Source organism: Fonsecaea nubica (assembly GCF_001646965.1).
Source record: "Fonsecaea nubica strain CBS 269.64 chromosome Unknown Scaff75, whole genome shotgun sequence".
In the NCBI taxonomy this organism is placed as follows: domain Eukaryota; kingdom Fungi; phylum Ascomycota; class Eurotiomycetes; order Chaetothyriales; family Herpotrichiellaceae; genus Fonsecaea; species Fonsecaea nubica.
The window spans coordinates 86,546-106,738 of record NW_019173748.1 but is presented as its reverse complement, the minus strand read 5'-3'; the positions used below and the strand labels follow the sequence as shown (position 1 = coordinate 106,738).

Here is a 20,193-nt window from a genome sequence, read left to right as displayed (position 1 = left end):
GTAGGTTGCGGGTGCAAGCGATGGATAAGAAGTTGTGATGAGAAGAAGAAGGACTTGGGAGGAAATGATTCGATATTTAAGGAGGCCGTAGGCAACGGCTTTGCCAAGGCAGTTGAGACACAAGGCTGTGAAGCATGAATGAAGTTTGCAGGCAATGTACACAGGCAGCGCGTTTGTGTGCGTGGGCAATGCCTTGCTTCACTGGCCACAGCAAGCTCGGCTCTTTGTCGACCAGAAAGAAACTATTTCCGTTTCACTCTTGATTGCCCGTTTTTTCCGAGACTCGGGGAATGGCCATTGTGCGCATTCCCTTTGATCTCACAAAGGACCTTCTGTTGTGAGCTTCTCCTTAACCTTCGATGACCACCGATTGAGTCAAGGCTACCGACTTTGGCGATAGCGATGTTGTTGTTCGTCGAGTCAGTCGGACTTTGAGCGCCACAGCTGGCCGTCCTTTCGTAGCTGCTTCGTGATATGCGAGGCACTGCGTCGAGATCGGGTACTCGGCGGACCCGTCGACAGTGGGTAGTAGGATCGTGCTGGTCGACCTCCGCCAGGCTGAGGTTTGGCATCATATCCGTTTGACAGAAAGCAAGAACCGCTCATGGCCAGCTAAACTGCACGGAGAACTCAGCACTCGGAGCCAAGCACAGCTGGCCAGGAAGGAGGTTTCCCTTTTTACATACCTGCACCGCTTGCGTCTGATCAGATGTCAGCCTTCGAACCCGCTGTGTATCTTGGATTGATGAATTGCTACACGAAGAACTGTACAAGAACAAAGGTTACCTACACAGCTGACTGCGAGGTTTTGCCGAAGCGCGCCGCGCGGCTCGCGCGTCAACGAGAACGTAAGCGCGATTCCACGTGACCATGCTGCGTAATAGTTACAGAGGAAGGAGGACATAGACTGCAAGCTGCAGGCTGTAGAATGCGGGATATGGGATACGGGTTAACTAAGATTACAATCGGCCCTGTACCTGTTACTCCCTCTCCCAGTTGATGAAACAGTCAAGACAGACTTCCCAACCTTGTACAAGCCAACCAAGTCCGAGCTGTGTCCGTGCCCTTCGAATCGAACCATTGCAGACCCGACTCGAGCTCTCCGAAGTCATGTGGGCACGGCTCTTGTATTGCACGTTGGCGAGTAGTCCTTCAAGAGTTGCATAATAGAGAGACGTTGACAATCTCGAACGCCTCGATCCAAGTTGCGGCAAGGACGAGCCGATACACCGAGCCGTTTAACAATACATGATTTCTGCATGGTTCCTGAAGCCCCCGGCGTCATCGCCACTGCCATTGCCATTATGAGGTTCCCATCATTCAACCATTTTCCTCACCCTGCTCGTCTCGGTCAACCGTGGCCACAACGGCCCAGTACTCAGACTGGCCTCCAACGGCGGATCGGAGCGGATTAGATCCAACGAAACCATCTCCTCTAGGGCGGCAAAACCGGGGTTTCCCAGCGGACGGGGCCCTTGCATCAGTATCTGTTCCGGCTCATCTATAAATATGTCTCGGCGGGATATCATGCATCGTCTGGCAGGTGTGCTGAAAAGTCCTCGAGTGATAGTACCAATGTGGATGTTGAGTGAGGGAATACCCCTGGTTTTGGTTTCCCTACCCTCTGAATGCTCGGTATCGCCAGGCTGCCGCTCTGTCGATGATACGGTATGGGAGGAGTGACGTGAATGTAGAAATACTGCCATGGCATACAGAGAGCCCAATGACAATACTATCTATCCGTCATCCGCTAGCACTTTTGGGTCCTTCTGGGCTTCGCGAAGGACGTCCTTCATCGCAGAATAGAGCCCCGTGTCCGGTTTCTTCCACATCTCATTGCTTGGAAACACCTTCCTCCGCAGTCTATTGACCCACGGGATCAATGGCTGGTAGTACGGTGTGAAGTGCGTGCTCGCGGTCTTGAGAAACATCGTCTCACTAGCTATCGTACCGACTTTCGAAGTAGCCAGACTTTCATCACCCGCGTAATTCCAGTTCTCATACACAGGTGAGCAGATAGATTGACCCGGCCCCGTGTAGTGGATGCATAACCAGAAGAGCACCCAGAAGAATGACTCGAGGTCATGCATGAAGGAATGCTGCTCGCCCATAAGCACCCCTACCGCCATGAACGCCCGCGTGCCGGTCTTGTGTTTTGCTCCAGAGGCCGCTTCTCGTGGCACCTTGATAGCGAGGTCAAGGTCAATCAAGAACGAACGCTGGGACGGGTTGTCCTCGTCCTCGTTGATCATGAGATTGTTGATCGAGATGTCTCGGTGGAGAAAACCAGCCTTATACAAGGATTCGTGTCCAACAATGCAACCTTCCAACGCAGCAAGGAGAGCCGATCGGGAGCTCGCCTTATATATGGACTTTCCATAGTCACGAAGAACGACACGACGATGTACACGATTGGGTGGTGTTTCATCGCGAGCGTTCGATGGGGAGATTGAACAAGCCCGCTTGCTGGAGGGCAGGACGGCGAGGATTTGACTGGAGGATCGCTTCTTGCCGGCCGCCCGGCCGCCGGTGCTTTTGCTGCGACCTCTCGACGAACCCCTAGCCGCGGTGATACTCGGTGGCGGCATTGAGGATTCCGGCCTCAACGGGTAGTTCGTAGCTGTGGTGACGTCGAGCTGGCCGCGTACATTGCCCCAAATGTCGTCATCTTTGTTGCCCACTTGGACAGTCTCGTGGTGATAGTATCGGGCCACGTTGGCAACACCTTGACCGGTTGCTTCACGTAACAATTCGCCCTCATCATCACGTTCGACATGTTGCCATGAGTCTTTGATGACGAAGGGTGTCTCTGGCTGTCCCTCTCGATAGGCTTTCCAGCAAGTCGTTGCCCTGCCAACTATGCAACGTGTGCGTAGCATCAACCTGTCAATGATGAGACGCTCTGTCGAATCATTCCGCTCGATCTCGATGAATCGGCTGCCATCTGCCATCGTCATGATTGTCGGATCGAGGCCAAGCTCCTCCTCACTCATGAAGGTAAATCCGAGGACTGTGGACACAAAACGCTCCCCATCTTTGTTGATGTCGAATTGCTCGGACGCGATCCCCCCGAGCCGGTCGAACTCCCATATCCTCATAAGTGATCCGCAGAGGGTAAAGCCCAAGACAAAGCGACGGTTGTCCTGAGCAGCAAGCACTTCCCTCGCGTACGTCCCGAGATCAAGCCACGCCTGTCCTGGCGCGTCGGCCGATGGATTGCTCTTCAGCTCGCCCGGTATGAGGATATTTGACCAGGTAGGTTTGAATTCATTTTCGGTCTTGGAGCAACCCAGGAAGGCGATGTCCAACTTGCGATCTGCAACGGAACCTTGTACTATCTTGTTGGGTTGTGCCAGTAGCCATCGTGGATGCCTCGGGAGCGTCTTGTATGTTTCTGCAAAGTTCACCAGTTTCTCGTGCACTCTTCTCAACCAGCGCAAGACGTCTTCTTCTTTTGCCTTTCTCGGCCATTCGATCCACCCATCCCTCCAGAGTGGTTCATTGCCTTCCTTGCATTTCTTGAAGACAGCTGCGGACACTTCCTCGAGGTCTGCCACGCGTCCAAAAAAAGCCTCGTGGAATCGAGGAAGCCCAACGTAAAGAGCGCCGAGTTCTTTCTTGAGCACTCCGTCCACATTGTCGCAGAGCTCGGAGGTATTAATCAAGCTGCCCGTTGTCTGATGGAATGGGGTTTGGATAGGAGGGCCTCGCGACATTGTTGGTGGTGTGGATTCGATGACGGCATTGTAGGCTCGATCCCAGACGAGCGCATCATCGGGATTGTCGGCAAGGGCTGCCTGCAGGAGAGGCTCGATGCAGTCAAGGTCGAAATGGTTGGAGGCAACCCGGGCGATGAGCGCGCGCAGATCGTTTCGGAGGCTTGGACTGCCCGTCCTGGAACGAAGCTGGCCAGAAGCTGGACAGTTTATGAGACTGGAAATAAGGGGGAGCGCAACATCTCCGATTCCTGCACATCGGTCAGGGTAGCACAGTACAACGAAGCTAGATCACCTTACCTCTGTCAAGTTGACCCAGCGCGTCCAAGGTGCACTTGATACCCCTCTCTTTGCAGCTCGATTCAAACGTAACGCGAAAGCCATCGAGGACATCCTTCCCAATAGGATGGTCCTTGATGATCTTTGACTGGTCTTGATCGACCATCGCATCCGCGATGGCGTCGAGATGGCATCGACGTGGGGGACAGATGTAAGAAGATGAAAGACGCGTTGCGCTACGCGTTCGTAGAAATTATTATCAGGCTCCAGTCGCCAAGACCACTTGGCAGACACGTGATCTAGAGAAATATTCCTCCGACGGCCGAATCTTTTTTCACACACCCCGTGACCCGGAGAAATATTTCTCCGCCGCTCAGTCATCAACACACTTTCCTTGTCAGGATGCTGGGGAATTCACCACCACACATACACAGCAAGTTCTCCCGTGCCCATGCATTATTGAACAAATGCAAGGCAACCTAAAACCCGGCAATCTGTTGATAAGATGGATCGCATCAAGACGGATTATTGAGAACTGTTCAAGTAGCGTCGCCCTGATTGCGTCCGCGGAATTCACTTGCTGTGCTGCCGCACAGAGCCTCCGTCTCCGCCACTGTCACCCAGTGGGCTAACAGCAATTTGCTGCCGCCGGCCCCATCGCCGGCAACTGTCTGGCTCGCGAATGAGAGCAGCTTATGGTTCTGGGATTCGTGGGTTCCCCCACCACCCAGATGCAACCCGTTCAACCACAAAAGAAGGGCTAAGCCAAAGAGGGTATCACAGCTAGCAGGGTCGGGTAGCAAAGCTGGGGATGGATGGTTGCAATTGGTCGACTTCAACCAGTCCTTTATTTCAATCTGCAAGATCCTGAGCTTCCAGTCGTATTGGAAATGTCCTCATTGTGGATATGATCGTTGTTGCGTCGACAAAAGTGCCCTCACCCCCTCGTCCAGGACTATATAGTCTATATCTATCCAAACCACCTCGCGTCCCTCTGCACTACTACTCTTCTCTATTCCTCGCTCATTGCTCTCGCATTCTCTCGTCCAGCACATATTCCCACATTGCAAACTCTGTTCCTCATCAGCCATGGCCTCTGCAAGTGGACATGAGGGTCCCAGCTCCTCCACCACCGCCACCGCTACCATTTCCTACCCCGGCGGCCAAGTGCAACCACTTGCCGGGTTGGATTCGTTGAACCAAGTTGCTTCGGGTAAGTCACTTGATCTGACTGACTGCCTCCGGGGAAAGAACCGGGCGCCAACTAACCTTCGATGAAACCAGCTCTCAGTCAGCAGATCAACAAGATCCAGGCCCAGCTCCACAGCACGACGCGGGAAATCTGCGAGCAGCTACACCTGTCAATGCGGCGCAGCGACGGCATCGCCAGCCGTATGGACCGCCTCGCCACGTGTCTCGAGGGGTCGTCGCTCCGTGGCGAAGACACGGCCCGCTGCCTGGACGCCACGACTCAGCTCGTGAACACCTTGGGTGCGCGTGGCGACACCGACGGCAGGAACATCGACGCACTGTTCAGAGACCTCGCGGACGCAAACCAGTATATCAGGGGCGTGCAAAACTTGGCGCACGTCCGCATGAGCTCCCTCGAGGACAGAATCAGGAACATTGAGCGCCAGGTCCATGGGGATAGGGCAGACCCGCTCGCGCCGCCTCCCACGCCCATGCCCAAGGCGGCATCTATGGCGACGGAGCATCCAGCAGCGCCTGAACTGTATCATCCCTTGCCACTCCCTGCAACGTTTGCACTACAGCTTCTTGGGGAGGGTCCCGGACATCTCCTTCTGCAACAGCCACTGCATCGTCCAGTGGACAGTGAAATGACACGTTTGCCAACAGCGACAAGCCCGCGGGAGGCCTGTGAACCGCCTCCTTCCTCAGATATTTCGGAGACGAACCCACTCCACCAGGGCCTGAACCATGTGGTCCTTGGTGCGAACAAGCCGTTCCTCCCGGCCTTGGAGACTGACCCTGTCGCCAAGTCCTTGCCTGGCTTGGGAGAGGGTCACACTGCCGAAGTCATTAGCATTGGTATATTTTCCTCAACCCCTCCTCGTCCTTCTCCTCTCTGTTGGCTTTTCTCACAAACTGACAAAGAGCAACCTCATATAGACACCTTCGATTGAATTCCCCTCGGTCCCGGTCTCTACTCTCTCTCCCTCCCCTCCTCTCTCGGTCTCGGTCCCAGTCCTGTCCCTCTGCGGTGCCTGCGGTGCCTGCGGTGCGTTGCAACGATATCATGTCATGTCAGGCCCGGCATGGCCTTTCAGAATCGAAGAAGGGAATGAGAAGAGAAGAGTTTATGCATACATACAGCACGCGGACGGCCGTTGTCCCCGCCGCTGTTCCCTGTGTGTATTCATGTTAATTTTCGTGATTTTTGTGTCATTATGGAGGAAAACACCCTGGGGGTCTCGGAAAAGAAGGGAAGGAAAAATACAAGGGGGTATTGTATGCAAGATATCAGATGCCGTTAGTGTTCTTAAATCCGGATTCTTTGATCAGCTCGAATCAAGTGTCCCAAGTCTTTATCCCTGCGAACATGATGCGATTCGCATGATTTGATGAATTGTAGTGTCAAGGGTGATCCGAGAAGGTTCCGCAGTCGACAGTGAGGTCGTTTCGCAGAGAGTGACCAGCCTTGTCGCGTCGGATGTCCGCAAACACGCGCTGCCACATGACCAGACTACTACATGTGAATCAGGACACCGGAGTCAAGTCTGTCCGCCTTCTTGCCTCCCTGCCCTTCCTGCCAGCCTGAAATCATGCGTTGGCGTAGCACGGAGCGAGACGATGTCCTCTACCTTGAAAATTGACTCAGTGCTCACAGCTCAGCAGTCGGACCTAGTAAAATAAGTAGAAAACCAAGGAAGGAAGTAAACATAGCTGCGGGGGCTGGCTGAGTAGAGTACAGCAGTAGAGCAGGAGCACAGTACAGTACAGCATACCACACTTTAGCAGCCAATCGTGGTGGTATAGCATGGTGTAGTGTGTGTGGCGTGGTGTGGCGTGGTGTGGCGTGGTTCATTGACAGACAGACAGCCATCGGAAGAGTAAGGGGCCAAGGGACAAGGTAAAGGGAGCAAGGCGAGCAAAGTAACTAAAGGACTCGAGGGCCAAAGAATACAAAGGGTACAAGGGCGAAAAGCTGGCCTAACGGATCGCAGTGTACCCTCGCGAATTTCCTTGGGTCCACGCCCAAAGCCCACGCTTGACGCCTGATGTGTTGCCTACAACGGCTACGCTGCTGTCATGCCACTCCAAAATCCACAAAATCTGCAAGTGTAAAGTCCGAATCCACGCCGAACACGCACACCCTTAACGCCCATATCCCAACCTCCAACGCCCAATGCAACCCCGTGTCACATACCTGAGTGCCCCCGTGACCCTCCAAAACTTCCCGAAAACCAAATACAAAATCAAGTGTAAAGTCCAATTCCGCGCCAAACGTACGCCCAACAACGCACACCTTCCCAAACACGCTCAAAATAACGAAAAAACGCAAAATGTAAAGATACAAGTGTAAAATTAACAAAATCACCAAGTGTTTGGCAAAATTTCGACAGACATCGACGCTTCGGCATGGGCTCTTCAATATACTCTTCACTCGAGTCTGGATTGTATCCATCGCTGGAGTCTCCGCTAGAATCTTCACTAAACTCTCGCATGGACCATCGACTGGACTCTTCTTGACCGGACTCTGCTTTACTCGAGTCTGAGCTGGACTCTGGGATAGTCGAGGTCTGGCACCTCATCCTGTTAGCCTTGGATGGTATTGCTAACCGGGGCTTGGACTTTGGCATTCCATTGACGTTGGATGATCACATTTCTATCTGTCGGCCGAGGGGTCTCGTAGGCGGAGATGAGATTTGTCCTCCGAGTCGATGGTGAGGCTGGGCAGAGGGGGCACACCGCAGGCGCGGGGAATCGGGTAACAAATCTATGTGTTTGGTCAGCAGTATGGACGGTTACGGTCAATCTCAGGCTGGGAAACTCACATTGGTGATAAACACGTGCTATGATTCTCTGTGTGCCACGAAACAGTGACTGGGCAGGTTGCAGCTGGACAGGAAATCAACGACGATGGACTTGACTGACTGACTCGACGGCGAGGTCCTGTTATCGTGACGAAATTCGAGCCGCGGGTCAAGCAAAGAACTAGAGAGCGCGAAAGAGATCTGGCAGAGAAGAGGAAGTCGAAGCAGAAGTAGGGTGAGAGGAGGAGACATGGCGTACAAGTAGGTTTGATGGGCGGTTCGCGGGCAAAAGCTACGATCAGCCTGGCCGTTGAGGGAGAATACGTTTACAGACAAACAAACAAGTGGACAATGGCTTTACCCCTGAACTTCTGCCTTGCAACCTCCCAACTTCCAACTTCCTGTGGTTTTGTACCTTTACCCTTGTATACATGATCAACTCGATGCGTGTATAAAGTTTTGCGGCAGCAATTGTTGCAGCTGTCACTGTCGGAAGCGCCACCTGATGGGGAGCTAGACCCTTATACGAGACTTGCTTCTGGCAGGTCTTCCTAGCGTAGGGTCGACCCCCAGAATTTACAGGGGGAAGGAAATCAATTTCAGTTGCACCCCTAGAAGCGAGCAAAAGGAACTTGTGGAGAGACTCGCCGAAGGTAAGATCTGAGCTAAGAAAAAAAACACATGGCGATAACTTTATAAACCAGCTCTGAGCTGGTAGAAAGTATGGCGGAGACGAGGTAAGAGATTTTAACGTGTGTTTGGAGGCGAATTTGTAGGCGGGGAAGGAGGAGAGGGAGGGTTCAGTTCGGAGGGAGGGTTTCTTAGAGAGGAAAGAGGCGGAGTAGGCGCTGAGATGGGCGGTGAGAATAGGCGGTGAGGGCTTGGGGAATGCGGGGCCCGGACAGAGCGCAGCACAATAGTCGAGAGAGTGAAGCAGAGAGGTGAGTTATGTAGTTTAACGCCAGGGAGAATTCAAAAAGAGTGCGGGGCCTAGGCTGGAGGGTGGAAAAAGGTAGCAATAGGTGATCATAGGGCTGCTGGTGGGGTCTGGAGGGTCGTCTCTAGTAGAGGGGCTTAAGTGGGCGACTCAAGTGTGCCGCAAGAAATTGTGTTGGGGAGAAAATAGGCCTGAATGCAAGGGAGGAAACTTTTGCCCATCACTTTCATGCCGCTGACCCTGGCAACGTTGCTTTTTTACGTCCTGAAAAGAGGGTCAAAGGTCCGAAACTACCAGGAATAGCAAGTCATGGTCATGGTCATGGTGGTAGTGGTGGTAGTGAGGTACAGGGGAAAGAGGGGCACTCCTGGTTGGGCCTCACAGTTGCCTCGCCCAGTTACTGCTCCGGGGGCAATTAGGGAGGCACTTAGTGGGGTGGGCGTGCCAGAGCACCTCGCCCACTGTTCTCTACCATCCACCATCCCATGCCCAGTTCCCACCCTTTGATTTGGCCACCTTCGATCCCCACTCACACCACCCACACAAAGTACTGCGTCTCGAAACATGCCGCAGTCAAAATTGGCACTGTTGGAATCACACGTTGCTATGCAGCCGCAACCTACCTCACTTGGTGTAACAGCCGCCGTTGCATTTGCCGCGTTAGTTTCCACCACCTTTGCCAACTTTCTGGAGATACCTGTCCAACTTCTCTCGTCTTACCTCAGTGCCAGGGACTTGGACTTGACCGAGGCGCGTCTTCTCGTTGGTGAACCAGACATTGCATGTTTCCGCTTGTCCGCCATGGCTGGCAATTCAATCGCTATCCGACAGGTGTTGCGGCTGCGCAGAAACACCAATTTCAAGCACATGGACAAATTCAATTGACAGGTGGTGGGTAGCGTCTCGCAATCAGTGGCTACAGAAGACCTTTCAGATTGGGTACTTCTCGCCGAGCAGCTCCCCAGACTCCCCATGCTGGTCCGCATCGGGTATCCCTGGATATGACCTCCGGACTGCGTGGAGGACCATCCCATAGGCGCGCGAGAGGGTGCGATGTCAGGCATGGCTGGTCGAGCATCCCAGAGTTTTAATTTCAACATTCGACCATGCCCTGTCTTCCAGCAGACATATAAACTTCACACGGGGACGAGTGGGAAGCAATCCTTCGTCCATGCTCACACTGGCTGCATGATCGTTTAGTGCATTGGTGCTTTCTTTGCGGCCGAATATCGTCCTTTGGTTATTATTCAATATCTCCAGGCAGTGCCACGCCAACAACATTACCATGGCTCGTAAGGTCTCGCTCACCCCTACTCTCCACTACCAATGTGCACGGGACTTCAACGGTCTGTCATATGTCTCTCTTAGAAATACATTTTGGCACGAGTATATCAAAATGGAGATTGAGCATATCGGCACGACAAATCCCACCGGCCTGGACAGTGATCAAATGTGGGTCCTCCATACGGGCGGGCGGGTGGATAAGTTGCTGGCGATCTTGCGCCAATCAGATTCTCTCCATGTGCACGGCGAGGACGCTTTGCGGCATATGAAAAGCGAAGTTCACGGCTGGGTCATGTGGTAGGTCCGGAAGCCCAAAGACCAGCGCGACAATCGGACACTGTGTGCGGCCGCCCTGACCTTCCACGACGGGCCTGTTCAATTCTTGCATAAAGATGACCGCTTGGGCAGTGTGGGCGAGTTGGTCGAGGACGCATTATGATCATTTCTTTGGTCAGACGAGTGCAATGCAGTGCAGTGTTGTGTAAAGGGTGGTGTTATATTGGGCAACACCACTAAACTCGCAGGCTTGAGGGCGCTACGAGCGGGCACCTTTGGGGCTGTTTGCACGCCTCAAACTCGAGGTGCTGGGGTGGCTTGCACAGGCGTGTAGCACCCCTATATCGAAGCCCGCCGCAGCGTCCTGCAAATGTAAGTGTCGTCGCTGCCAAGAGCCAAGTGCCAAGCTCTCACGTGCGCGGCAAAAAGTCGCATGAAACTGACAAGTCGCTGCCGCTTTTGCTGTACTATACTAGCGCCTGGGCCAGACTTTAGCACCGTTTTCAGAGCTCCAAGCCCCTTGGCAATACTATACCGTATTGTCATGCGGCTTCGTCAGAATCAAATGCTCATTGAAAATTACAAGCGCCTTTGCTCCTTTCTCCCGCTGCCTTGGTCAAAATTACAAGCTCGCTGAGACTCACCAAGCGCTCCACCACTTCACCGTACTCCTCCGAAATGCTCTACTTAGTGGTGGTATCACTCACCTGCCTGCATCACTACGACCACACGGTGTAATTTTATGATTCTTACACTGGGTGAATCTGCCTGAGCAGGCAAGTCGATTGAGTCCGAGAACGGCTTCGCAGGGTGAATAAAGAAAAAGTTTGATGATGAGTTGCCTTTGTTCAAATGTCGTTGATGCAACCATCAAGCTGACGGCAAATCCGCCAATCACAGGTCGCGATTCACGGAATGGTCCGTGGCCGGACGCGGAAAACAAAGCCACCGAGTCAACAAAGCGCCTTTGCCCATGCCATTGTGTGGTACCAACAAGCATCCCCAACTGCCTCGCACTCTCTCTCTCCCTAGGCAGTGGTCTCGCGACGTCTTTATAAGGAGGCACTTCCCGTCCTTCTTGTCCTCTTCATCTTCGTCAGAGCTGCAATGCCCTCTCGACCACCCAGATGGCTTCGCCTGCCCCTGCGCCACTCACGCGCTGCAATCTCCGAAAGCTCCACAAGATGTCAGACAGCCTCTGCTGGGCCAGTCTTCGCCTTCTTCACGCGCTCATACGTCGTCGTCGGGGTTTCAAAGCCTCGTCAATCGTATCGCGAGACTGCAAGGCGCCGGTGTTGTCATGCTTAACAATTCACCGCCTCCGGAGATTGAGGAGCTGCTAGAAGCCATCTGGGGGGCGCCAACAGGCTGACGAGAGAAGACGAGAAGTCGCCAACATACCGGACTAAGCGGCGAGCTTCGGCCGCGTATCCCACCACCTCGGCGGCGTCCACGACGTTCGCAGCCTCTGCACTCATATATATATATAACAAACAACGCAACCTCCGATGCAGCCTGAGAAGCCACAGCGCCTCTACAAAGCTCGGCTGAACCTTCACCTCTTCCTGCTGCTCCTTTCCCCCCCAAGGCTCTGCCGGCTGGGCCCTAACAATCCTTTCCCAGACGTTGTGCTGGGCTTCCGCCCCCGGGAAGTATGCCAAATACTGGCTCTGCGTGGCCTCGAGGAATCACTCGTCAAAGTATACCTGTTCAACCTGAACCCTGAAAGAGAGTTCTGCTTCACACACACGGGGGCATCGGACATGGCATGCTTTCGAAGTTCTACGAGCAGTCAGAAAAACGGGCCGGGGACAAGAACGATGAAGACCTGGAGGAGCTTGATGAGTGAAGGACCCCTTGAAGATTGCTGTCCATGTGACTTCTCAGGATTCATTCGTCGACGGACAGTTCTGGAGGGCCAGTTACCAAAGTCTCTCTGGCCCCGGCACCCAGGGTGGTCGCCGCCGTCGCAACCGCTTTTCCAGAGGACAACTTCCGATTGTTTCAGCGCACAGTGGGGTTGACATGGGTTGACGAATTTAACGTCGCCTTTTACAAGGCACCCAAACGAACAGCGAAATACCTTCACTTCGCCGGATCGTGTGAGTCGGACGGACAGTTCTGGAGGGCGTATATTGAACCGGAAGGATCGTGCTCTGCTTGTGGGGACCTTGAAGGCCACACAGTCCATCAGCCATGCACACACTGGGTGTTGGTCGCGAGCTCCAATCACTCCATGGCGGAATCGCGCAAAGCCAAGTCTGGCCGGGAAAAGAAAGAGAAATCGACAAAGGCGGCAGACGATAAAAAGGCGAAGACGACCACAAAGCAGGGCCGGAAGGCCAAGAAATGAGAGTCGAGAGGAAAGGGGCGACGTCGGCTTTAAGTTATGGACGACAATCAGACGGAGTCACGCTAAACTCGAAGGGGTTTAACCACCGAAATCACCTGCGAGGGAGACGCAGGAATCATGAGGGCCAAGCATTTCGACTCCGCACGCATCATGGGCATTAGCGGATCTGACGGACGGCGGCAAGAGCAGAATCGATCGAATCTACGTACGGGAAGACCTGATGACAAGTACAAAAGATTGGTACATCCTACCGACGGACCATGGCTTGGTAGGCATGAGCATCGCCCACAATCGGGTGGGAAGAGGCCCACGACGGTGGATTGCCTCAGCATATCTCATAAACGAAGTAAAGACACTGGGAAAAATCAAGGACATCTTCGCTGAAGAGTTCCAGCGTGAGTTGGAACACGAAGAAGATGACCCCCACCTGGGCCAACCAATCGTGGACAAATGGATGTAGTGCAAAAAGCGAATTCAGGCGTTCTTGAAAGAATATTACAAGGCCAGAAGGGAAAGGAAACAGTCCCGTGAGCGAACGTTACGTCGGCGGGCGCAACAGCCCAACCCCGGCGAGGGGCAACGGCAACTGGCCCTGGAGGAACTACAGGCATTCGAAGCAGAAGAAGCGACAATGTTCAAGTATGAGCTATGTGGAAACGTACATTTTCGGCGAACTCACCCCGACCCAATTCTACGAAAAGGTCAAAGAGGGCCCGGTAAAGGGGAGGACGGCGATAAAGGCACTTAAAGACCCGATCATAGAGGAGGAGACGGATGATCCCGAACGTATACTCAACATCGTCTACGATAACTGGAGCGAACTGTGGAAAAGCCGACACTCAGACGATAGAGCGAGGAGGTAACTCCTCCGGGGTGTCCGACCTGAAACATTCAAGAAGAGACAGAGAAGAAATCTCGTAGCCGCGTTCCTCCGCAGAGAGGTGCGAGAAGCTTTACGGAAGGCGCAGTTAGGTCGTGCGCCCGGCCCCGACGGGCTTCCTATTGACCTGTACAAGCGTATTGCCAAAGGCTGGTATGGAATGATCAAGATCTTATCGTGGGTACTCAACGCGTTGCGGGACTTACGGCGTTTACCTGTGGATATGAAGCGGGGATGCCTAATACTCCTCTACAAGAAGGGTGACCCTACGGAGGTAACCAACTACCGACCAATCACGGTGATGGGCACTGATTACAAGCTGTTCACTCCCGTCCTGGCGACCCGGCTGGGAAATATACTCGGACGACTAATCGGGCCGGCCCAAACAGCCGACATTCGAGAACGGTACATTGGAGACAGCGTCAAACTGGTCCAAACAATTATTGATAAGGATGACGCGGATGGAGAAGAGTTGACCATTCTCTTTCTGGACCAAGAGAAGGGTTTCGACCGGGTCAGCCACGACTACATGTGGGAATGTTTAAAGGAACTCCGCCTCCCAAGGTTGTTCATCAAGTTGACCAAGGAACTCTACCGGGGGGCAGTGACTGTACCCTGGGTCAACGGCCACGAAGGTAGAGGCATTGCCATGCGCGGGGGAGTACGGCAGGGGTGACCCCCTGTCCCCCCCTCCACCTTCTGGCTATTGAACCACTTAACCGAAAGTTCAGCGGAGACGAAAGAATACAAGGCATCCCGATGACGATTGGATTACCTGCAACAAACGCGGCCTACGCCGACGATTTGGCCATCTTCGTCAACCATGTCTCAGGATTCATTCGTCGACCACACGGTTGCCTTCTGGCGTTGGTCGGAGTATTTTTCGCATATGGCGGGGCTCCATTGTGCCTCTCTCGATGGGTCTCACTGTTGTGTCGGAGCCTGATCAAGTAAGCATCAGGCTGGTAAGCATCAAGGTTTTAAGCATCAAGCAAGTAAGAAACTATGTAAGTAACCAATAAACTAAGTAAATTAAGTAAGTAGATAAACGATGAAGAAAGAGAACGCCTACCCAATACATCGATCCGTCCATTCAATTCTCCAACGGTGTCGTCGAGACAAAGACCATGACAGCCGGCCCTGCTCAGACCTAATACATCGGTCGAGCTCATCATGGCCCAGCTCTCGTACTTGTCGTTGCCCACCGCGTCGTGTCATCTATGCGTCGCTGACCGTATCTTGTAAACGGTTTCCTCTCAAAAATGGAAACCCAGAACAAAGGGAGAAGATGTTCTGTTTGGCTCCGCTCGGAATTATCATCAGGCTGTGCCCGTCTTCCTCTCCCTTCTCTTCCCGTAACTGCACAATCATGCGTGTGCGTGCGTAATCTGGTTTGATCTGGTCTGGTGTCATCACAGGCAGTTAGGCAGGCAGACTTGGTTTTATTGCACCTGCGCCCTCGTAGCACATTGCGCAGGCACAATGGTCACGTGACCGTCAAAGCACCTCGCTCCCACCAGGGCGCACAGTCATGTGCCATCACGTATATATATACGCCAAGGCCTTGGCAATACTAGACTGCGGGGACGCGAGTAGACAACTTTGTCTCAACAGATTGGCCTCTACTGGCACATTTCCTCCACCGTCACAACCCTCGCTCCTTCGGCCTGCGGCGGCTTACGCTGCACCTGTGGCGGGCCCTGCTTCCGCATCGGTGTGTATCTTCCCCTGTTTTGACGTCTGATAATGCGTCACAATTATCTAATGTGACGCCGCGACCGTCGTCCGATGACTTGTCTCTCAAAGTCGTCCTCCTATCGTGCAAAGCGATCACCCCCCTGCGAAGTCGATCCTATGCGGAATATGGAAGAAGCGGACCCGGCATACCTGATCTCGTCATGGAAGCCAAGGACATTGGTGACCCTTTGAGGATCATCAGGTCCCTGGAAGAGAATCAACATGCAGCGAGTGAAATATTAACCATTAACAACACTGTTTTCCGTCGCTGGATGACTCTCGTTGCGGTGAAGACCACGGCAAAGTTGTACACCCGGATAGGCTGCTGTTTTCGAATCACACCAAACAAGATCGTCAAAACCGGGCTAACCGTCCACCTGACCGAAGGGGCAACAGCCGCATTTGTCGCCCAGAACACATCCGTTCCGGTGCCAAAGATCTATTGTTGTTTCCTCCACAAGAACCGCGCTTACATCGTGATGGAGAGGATTCAAGGTGATAACCTGGCGAGGGTGTGGTCCATGTCGTGCAAAAAGCCTGGATTCGAACAGTTTCGCCGCAAAATCCTTGACCAGCTGAAGGGCGTGATACAAGAGTTGCGCTCGCTCCAACCACCTCCAGGCACTGGAGTTGAGAGTTACGCTGGCGGATAATTGTGCGACCCATTCAATCCCCGCTCTAGTCCTCGTTCCGGCCCATTCAAAACGATACAAGAGTTCCACCATTGGCTGAGGGAAGGATTTACTCTCGCACAAGCAGAAAGGCCAGGAGACAACCCAGAATTTCAAGAGATTCGAGAAATGATAGCTGCCCAGGACAAGTCATGGCCACCGCCAGTATTCACCCACGGCGACCTGAATCCATTCAACATCATGCTCCGTGGAGATCGAGTCGTTGGCCTGATTGACTGGGAATGTGCCGGATGGTACCCTTATTATTGGGAATATACCGCGGTATGGCTTGGTAGTGCGGCGAGGACAAGCTGGCGGGATGATATTGATTTGTTCCTTGAACCATTTCCCGACGAGCTGAAGATGGAGACTACGCGTCAGAGATGGTGGGGAGAATTCTAAGTGAGTGAGCCGTTTCAGATAGAAAGCACGCCTGGGACAAATCAAGCTAGAAATGAGCATCATTTCTTAGAATCAAATTATGAACCTGATCCCATCCCTTCACCGCTTGCGTGATGTCAGGACAACAAAGCGAACAGTTGTCTCGGCGTTCCCTAAGCCACCGCCTCCTTCTTCTTCAACATGTCCCAGGTCGGCTTCGGATTGTCCATTGGATTTCCAGCAGCAAAGCGACCCTGAGCTGTTTTCTCTCCTGCGTCATGCCTTGCTACCTCTTGAATTCGCGGCCAATCGAGCACTGCTGTTCCTAGGGCCTGGCTGTCACGGTCTCGACAAATGCCAAGTGTGGGATACCCCGCACAAGGCTGACTACCCCACACGAGGCTGAATATCTGTGAACTCTTCTACCGTGGATTGCGCGTTATTGCTAGTTAGACTCTTTCGTCTCAGAATTCATATCATAATTGCACCCTTAACAGCGATTCCTCCTGTCCAAGGTTGCGCCGTGATACTGTGCCCGAAGTGTATAGGACTTTATATTCCCGGACGGAACCAATGTTGTCATTCTCGAATTCGTCGAGGGTCAGCCTCTATCTAAAGTGTAGCCGACTTGCTCTCCACGGGAGAAGCTAAAAATTTGCGCACAACTTCGTAAGATTTTACAGAAGCTACGAGAGAAACGACAGACTTTCATTGGGCGGGATCTGAGACGCCGTGGCCATCGAAGCTCGCAGGTTCACACTTACGGCCGGGCCTTTCACCACCGAAGAGCAATTCAATGCCTTCCTCCGGTCTGATCTCTTACCAGCAGCGCGGCAAAGATTACCACTTGATGTTCGAGGAGATTATGAGCTCATACCACGACATTGTCCTCACACACGGCGACCACAACTGGCGCAATTTCATTGTCCATAACAATGAAATCAAGGCAGTGATCGACTAGGAATACCCGGGCTGGTACCCAGAGTATTGGCAATATGTCAAATTTTTCCACGGGCTGGACAAGTCAGACTTAGAGACACACGTCGACAAGAGCTTCCGGCAAGCATATCACCAAGAGCTCGCGACCGACCTTTTGTTGGGTCAGCTACTTCGCCATTGAGCTCCTTGAAAAGGGAGATGTCCATTATTACTCTCCCGGTACTTCAGAATCAGATGGGATCGTCTTCGGGGTATCATTATCGCACAGATGAGTATAAATCACCCTGTTCTCACGTCTTCAAGAAGTAACACGCTTTCAACAAGAAGAGCATCGCTTTTGGGGTATCGGAATTGCCCGAGATAGATCCCCGAATACCTCGATGCCTGTCACATCCACACCTTTCGACACCTGAGAGTCCCCCACTATGCTCAAGACACGAGATGCGCCCCTGCCAATAAAGGCAGGAAACTCTGTTCGAAACTGCATTGTCCCTTCGACTGACTTTGCGGCAAGCCAAAATGGCCACGTTGGAACAACTTGGGACCGCGTTGCATACAATAAATCCTCCCGGGGTTAGACCTAGACTCTGCCATGAGGTTCGCGGTATATGAATCAGCCATACGGGTCATTCCACAACTATCGCAGGATCCTACCCGATGTCAGCTCCTGGAGCTACGGGGAAATATCGAGCTCAGCCTCGAGAAGCACGGGGACATACCCACTCCGGACATCGGCCTATCGGAATTTGAGAACAAAGCCGTCTCTCCATTACAGGGATAACAGCAATCACTACAGCACCCGCACAGCCTCCAGAGGTCAATGACCTTTCTCTTCGGTCCTACCTTTCTCTTCGGTCCTACCTTTCTCTTCGGTCCTCATTACTCACTCAGCCTCAGCGGATGATGATCCATCAAGCCGACCGATTTTAGGCCCATAGCGCGAGGTGGGATCGACGACCAGTTGGACGTCGGAACTGGGAGCCGCGATAATCGACAGCATATCACTACGTGGCGCTGGGTCAGTTGGTTGCGCTCATGGCTAATGGTCCGCGGACCCCTAGCGCAGGCTTTGATGGCGCGATTAAGCCAAGAACCGACTACAGACATGGGAGCCAATGTTTGACGGATTGGCGGCCGAAGTTCGGCAAGAAGAACCAAGATTTGCAGAGTATCGGCCTGCTTCTCGGGGAAACGAAGCGCATTTATCGGAAGATGCCCGATTTGCCCGCAGCTACATACTCGACACCTCCTGAAGGGTGAGGAGGGATATGATGGCCATGACAGTGATGGACCCTCCGCGACCGCCTCAAGCCGGACGGCACCTGCGAACATGCTGCCGCATGGACCTGGATTCCGAGGAAAGGGACGTGGACCGAATGGTCCGGGATCTGATGAGGGAAGCTCGTCGACAGCAGAGGCTTAGTCGACTCGACAACGAGACCAGGGCCCTTATTGTTCAGGGTCGTATCTCAAAGGTCTTGTGTAAGAGGGTCCTTTGGATCAGTCCTCTCCTAAACCACGACAACAAGTACCAAGTTCACATCAAGAACTTAAAGTTGAGCAACTCATGGTGTTAGTTGACCGCATCTTCCACATTACCTACAACAATTCCTCCTGCGAAGTAGGCCTGAGCTATGGCTACACCTTTTTCAAGTGCGGTAAATGGGCATCTTTTTACAATCCGTATGATTATCCGACGTGTGAGGAAACGTCCTATCTGGTTGATATTTGGAGATGTCCATCAATCCTCTGGCGCGGATTTCATGTTCAAGCAACGAAAAACGTTTGTATTTTTGTGGTCGGCATCATTGTCGCCATTGCAGAAGTTGTCTTTTCCATCTCCTTGAACGAGTTTGGCTCAAATCTCTTACTTCGACGCTGATTGACGACCTTGGCAGGAAGGTGGGTCCTCCTTTGTCACCGTGTCCGGCCTGAAAAGCCTTAAATTTACCACTTGCAGAAATGCTCAAGGGGACGAGGTTCACTCGCCTAGTCCGGCTCTGTCCAAACCAATATTCCGGAGAACTAAGTCGATCTGCCTTGACAGAGCCTGTGTCACCGCTTTGTGCTTTAACAGCCGAGGAGGTGACATGGCAAAAAGCATGAGGTGTCCCCAGCGAGACAAGCTTTTCTTGAGTGGAGACAGTTGCCTCTCTGAGATGTTTATGACTCGACAAAATATTCGAGACAAAGAAAAAACAAGACGTCATTCCTACTTAGCTTTGTCAACAGTGGAGAACATTGCCCGTTTGGACATGTTTGTGACTCTGCGAAACCCTGAGACAAAGAAAGGACAAGAAACAAGGGACTCGGTCCCGAGAGGACAAGGATTTTTGTCAAGGATGTTTCCCTAATAGGATAAGACTTCTTACTAGTGCCATCCTTGGAAAGGGTGGGGAGACTTACTCGACGAAAAGATTGAAACAAAGAAGAGCCATGGCTTCAGCCCTGCACACACCCATTCCCAGGACCGGCTGCAGTCGCTGACTGTCTCGGACCTTGCCACCACACAGCCTGGTTCTCCATCCTACAATCTCCGCGGTTCTGCAGAGGCATGCTTGAATCCGCTTTTAGCTCATTTGATCGTGGTTTGGAATTGCAGCGAATCCCTTGATGACATTCCGCTGGTGACTGCGATACCAGATTCATGTAAGTAACCGCCAAAACTGAGGCTGCATACGTTCCTCGCGTCATGACAGAAGTGGCATGCGAGTCCAAACCTTTTGGCGCGAAGCAAACACTTGT

General features: G+C 52.9%; 5 protein-coding genes across 5 annotated transcripts; 4 read left to right on the top strand and 1 right to left on the bottom strand.

Annotated features, from left to right (window-relative positions):
• Positions 1-1,736: 1,736 nt before the first annotated feature.
• On the bottom strand, positions 1,737-4,161 carry AYO20_08876 (hypothetical protein; the record flags this gene model as incomplete). Its single annotated transcript, XM_022647150.1, has 2 exons — positions 1,737-3,967; positions 4,017-4,161. 2 exons carry the CDS (start codon positions 4,159-4,161, stop codon positions 1,737-1,739), a joined length of 2,376 nt encoding a protein of 791 aa, XP_022496894.1.
• Positions 4,162-5,084: 923 nt separating this feature from the next.
• On the top strand, positions 5,085-9,812 carry AYO20_08875 (hypothetical protein; the record flags this gene model as incomplete). The annotated part of the gene is made up of 3 exons (XM_022647149.1): positions 5,085-5,208; positions 5,280-6,044; positions 9,568-9,812. The coding sequence occupies 3 exons, from the start codon at positions 5,085-5,087 to the stop codon at positions 9,810-9,812; spliced, it is 1,134 nt and encodes a 377-aa protein (XP_022496893.1).
• Positions 9,813-10,323: 511 nt separating this feature from the next.
• Positions 10,324-11,859, top strand: AYO20_08874 (hypothetical protein; the record flags this gene model as incomplete). The annotated part of the gene is made up of 2 exons (XM_022647148.1): positions 10,324-10,508; positions 11,520-11,859. The coding sequence occupies 2 exons, from the start codon at positions 10,324-10,326 to the stop codon at positions 11,857-11,859; spliced, it is 525 nt and encodes a 174-aa protein (XP_022496892.1).
• A 1,255-nt stretch (positions 11,860-13,114) lies between these two features.
• AYO20_08873 (hypothetical protein) lies at positions 13,115-14,674 on the top strand (the record flags this gene model as incomplete). The annotated part of the gene is made up of 4 exons (XM_022647147.1): positions 13,115-13,296; positions 13,343-13,699; positions 13,778-14,381; positions 14,447-14,674. 4 exons carry the CDS (start codon positions 13,115-13,117, stop codon positions 14,672-14,674), a joined length of 1,371 nt encoding a protein of 456 aa, XP_022496891.1.
• A 944-nt stretch (positions 14,675-15,618) lies between these two features.
• AYO20_08872 (hypothetical protein) lies at positions 15,619-16,110 on the top strand (the record flags this gene model as incomplete). The annotated part of the gene is made up of 1 exon (XM_022647146.1): positions 15,619-16,110. The coding sequence occupies one exon, from the start codon at positions 15,619-15,621 to the stop codon at positions 16,108-16,110; it is 492 nt and encodes a 163-aa protein (XP_022496890.1).
• Between the last annotated feature and the right edge of the window lie 4,083 nt (positions 16,111-20,193).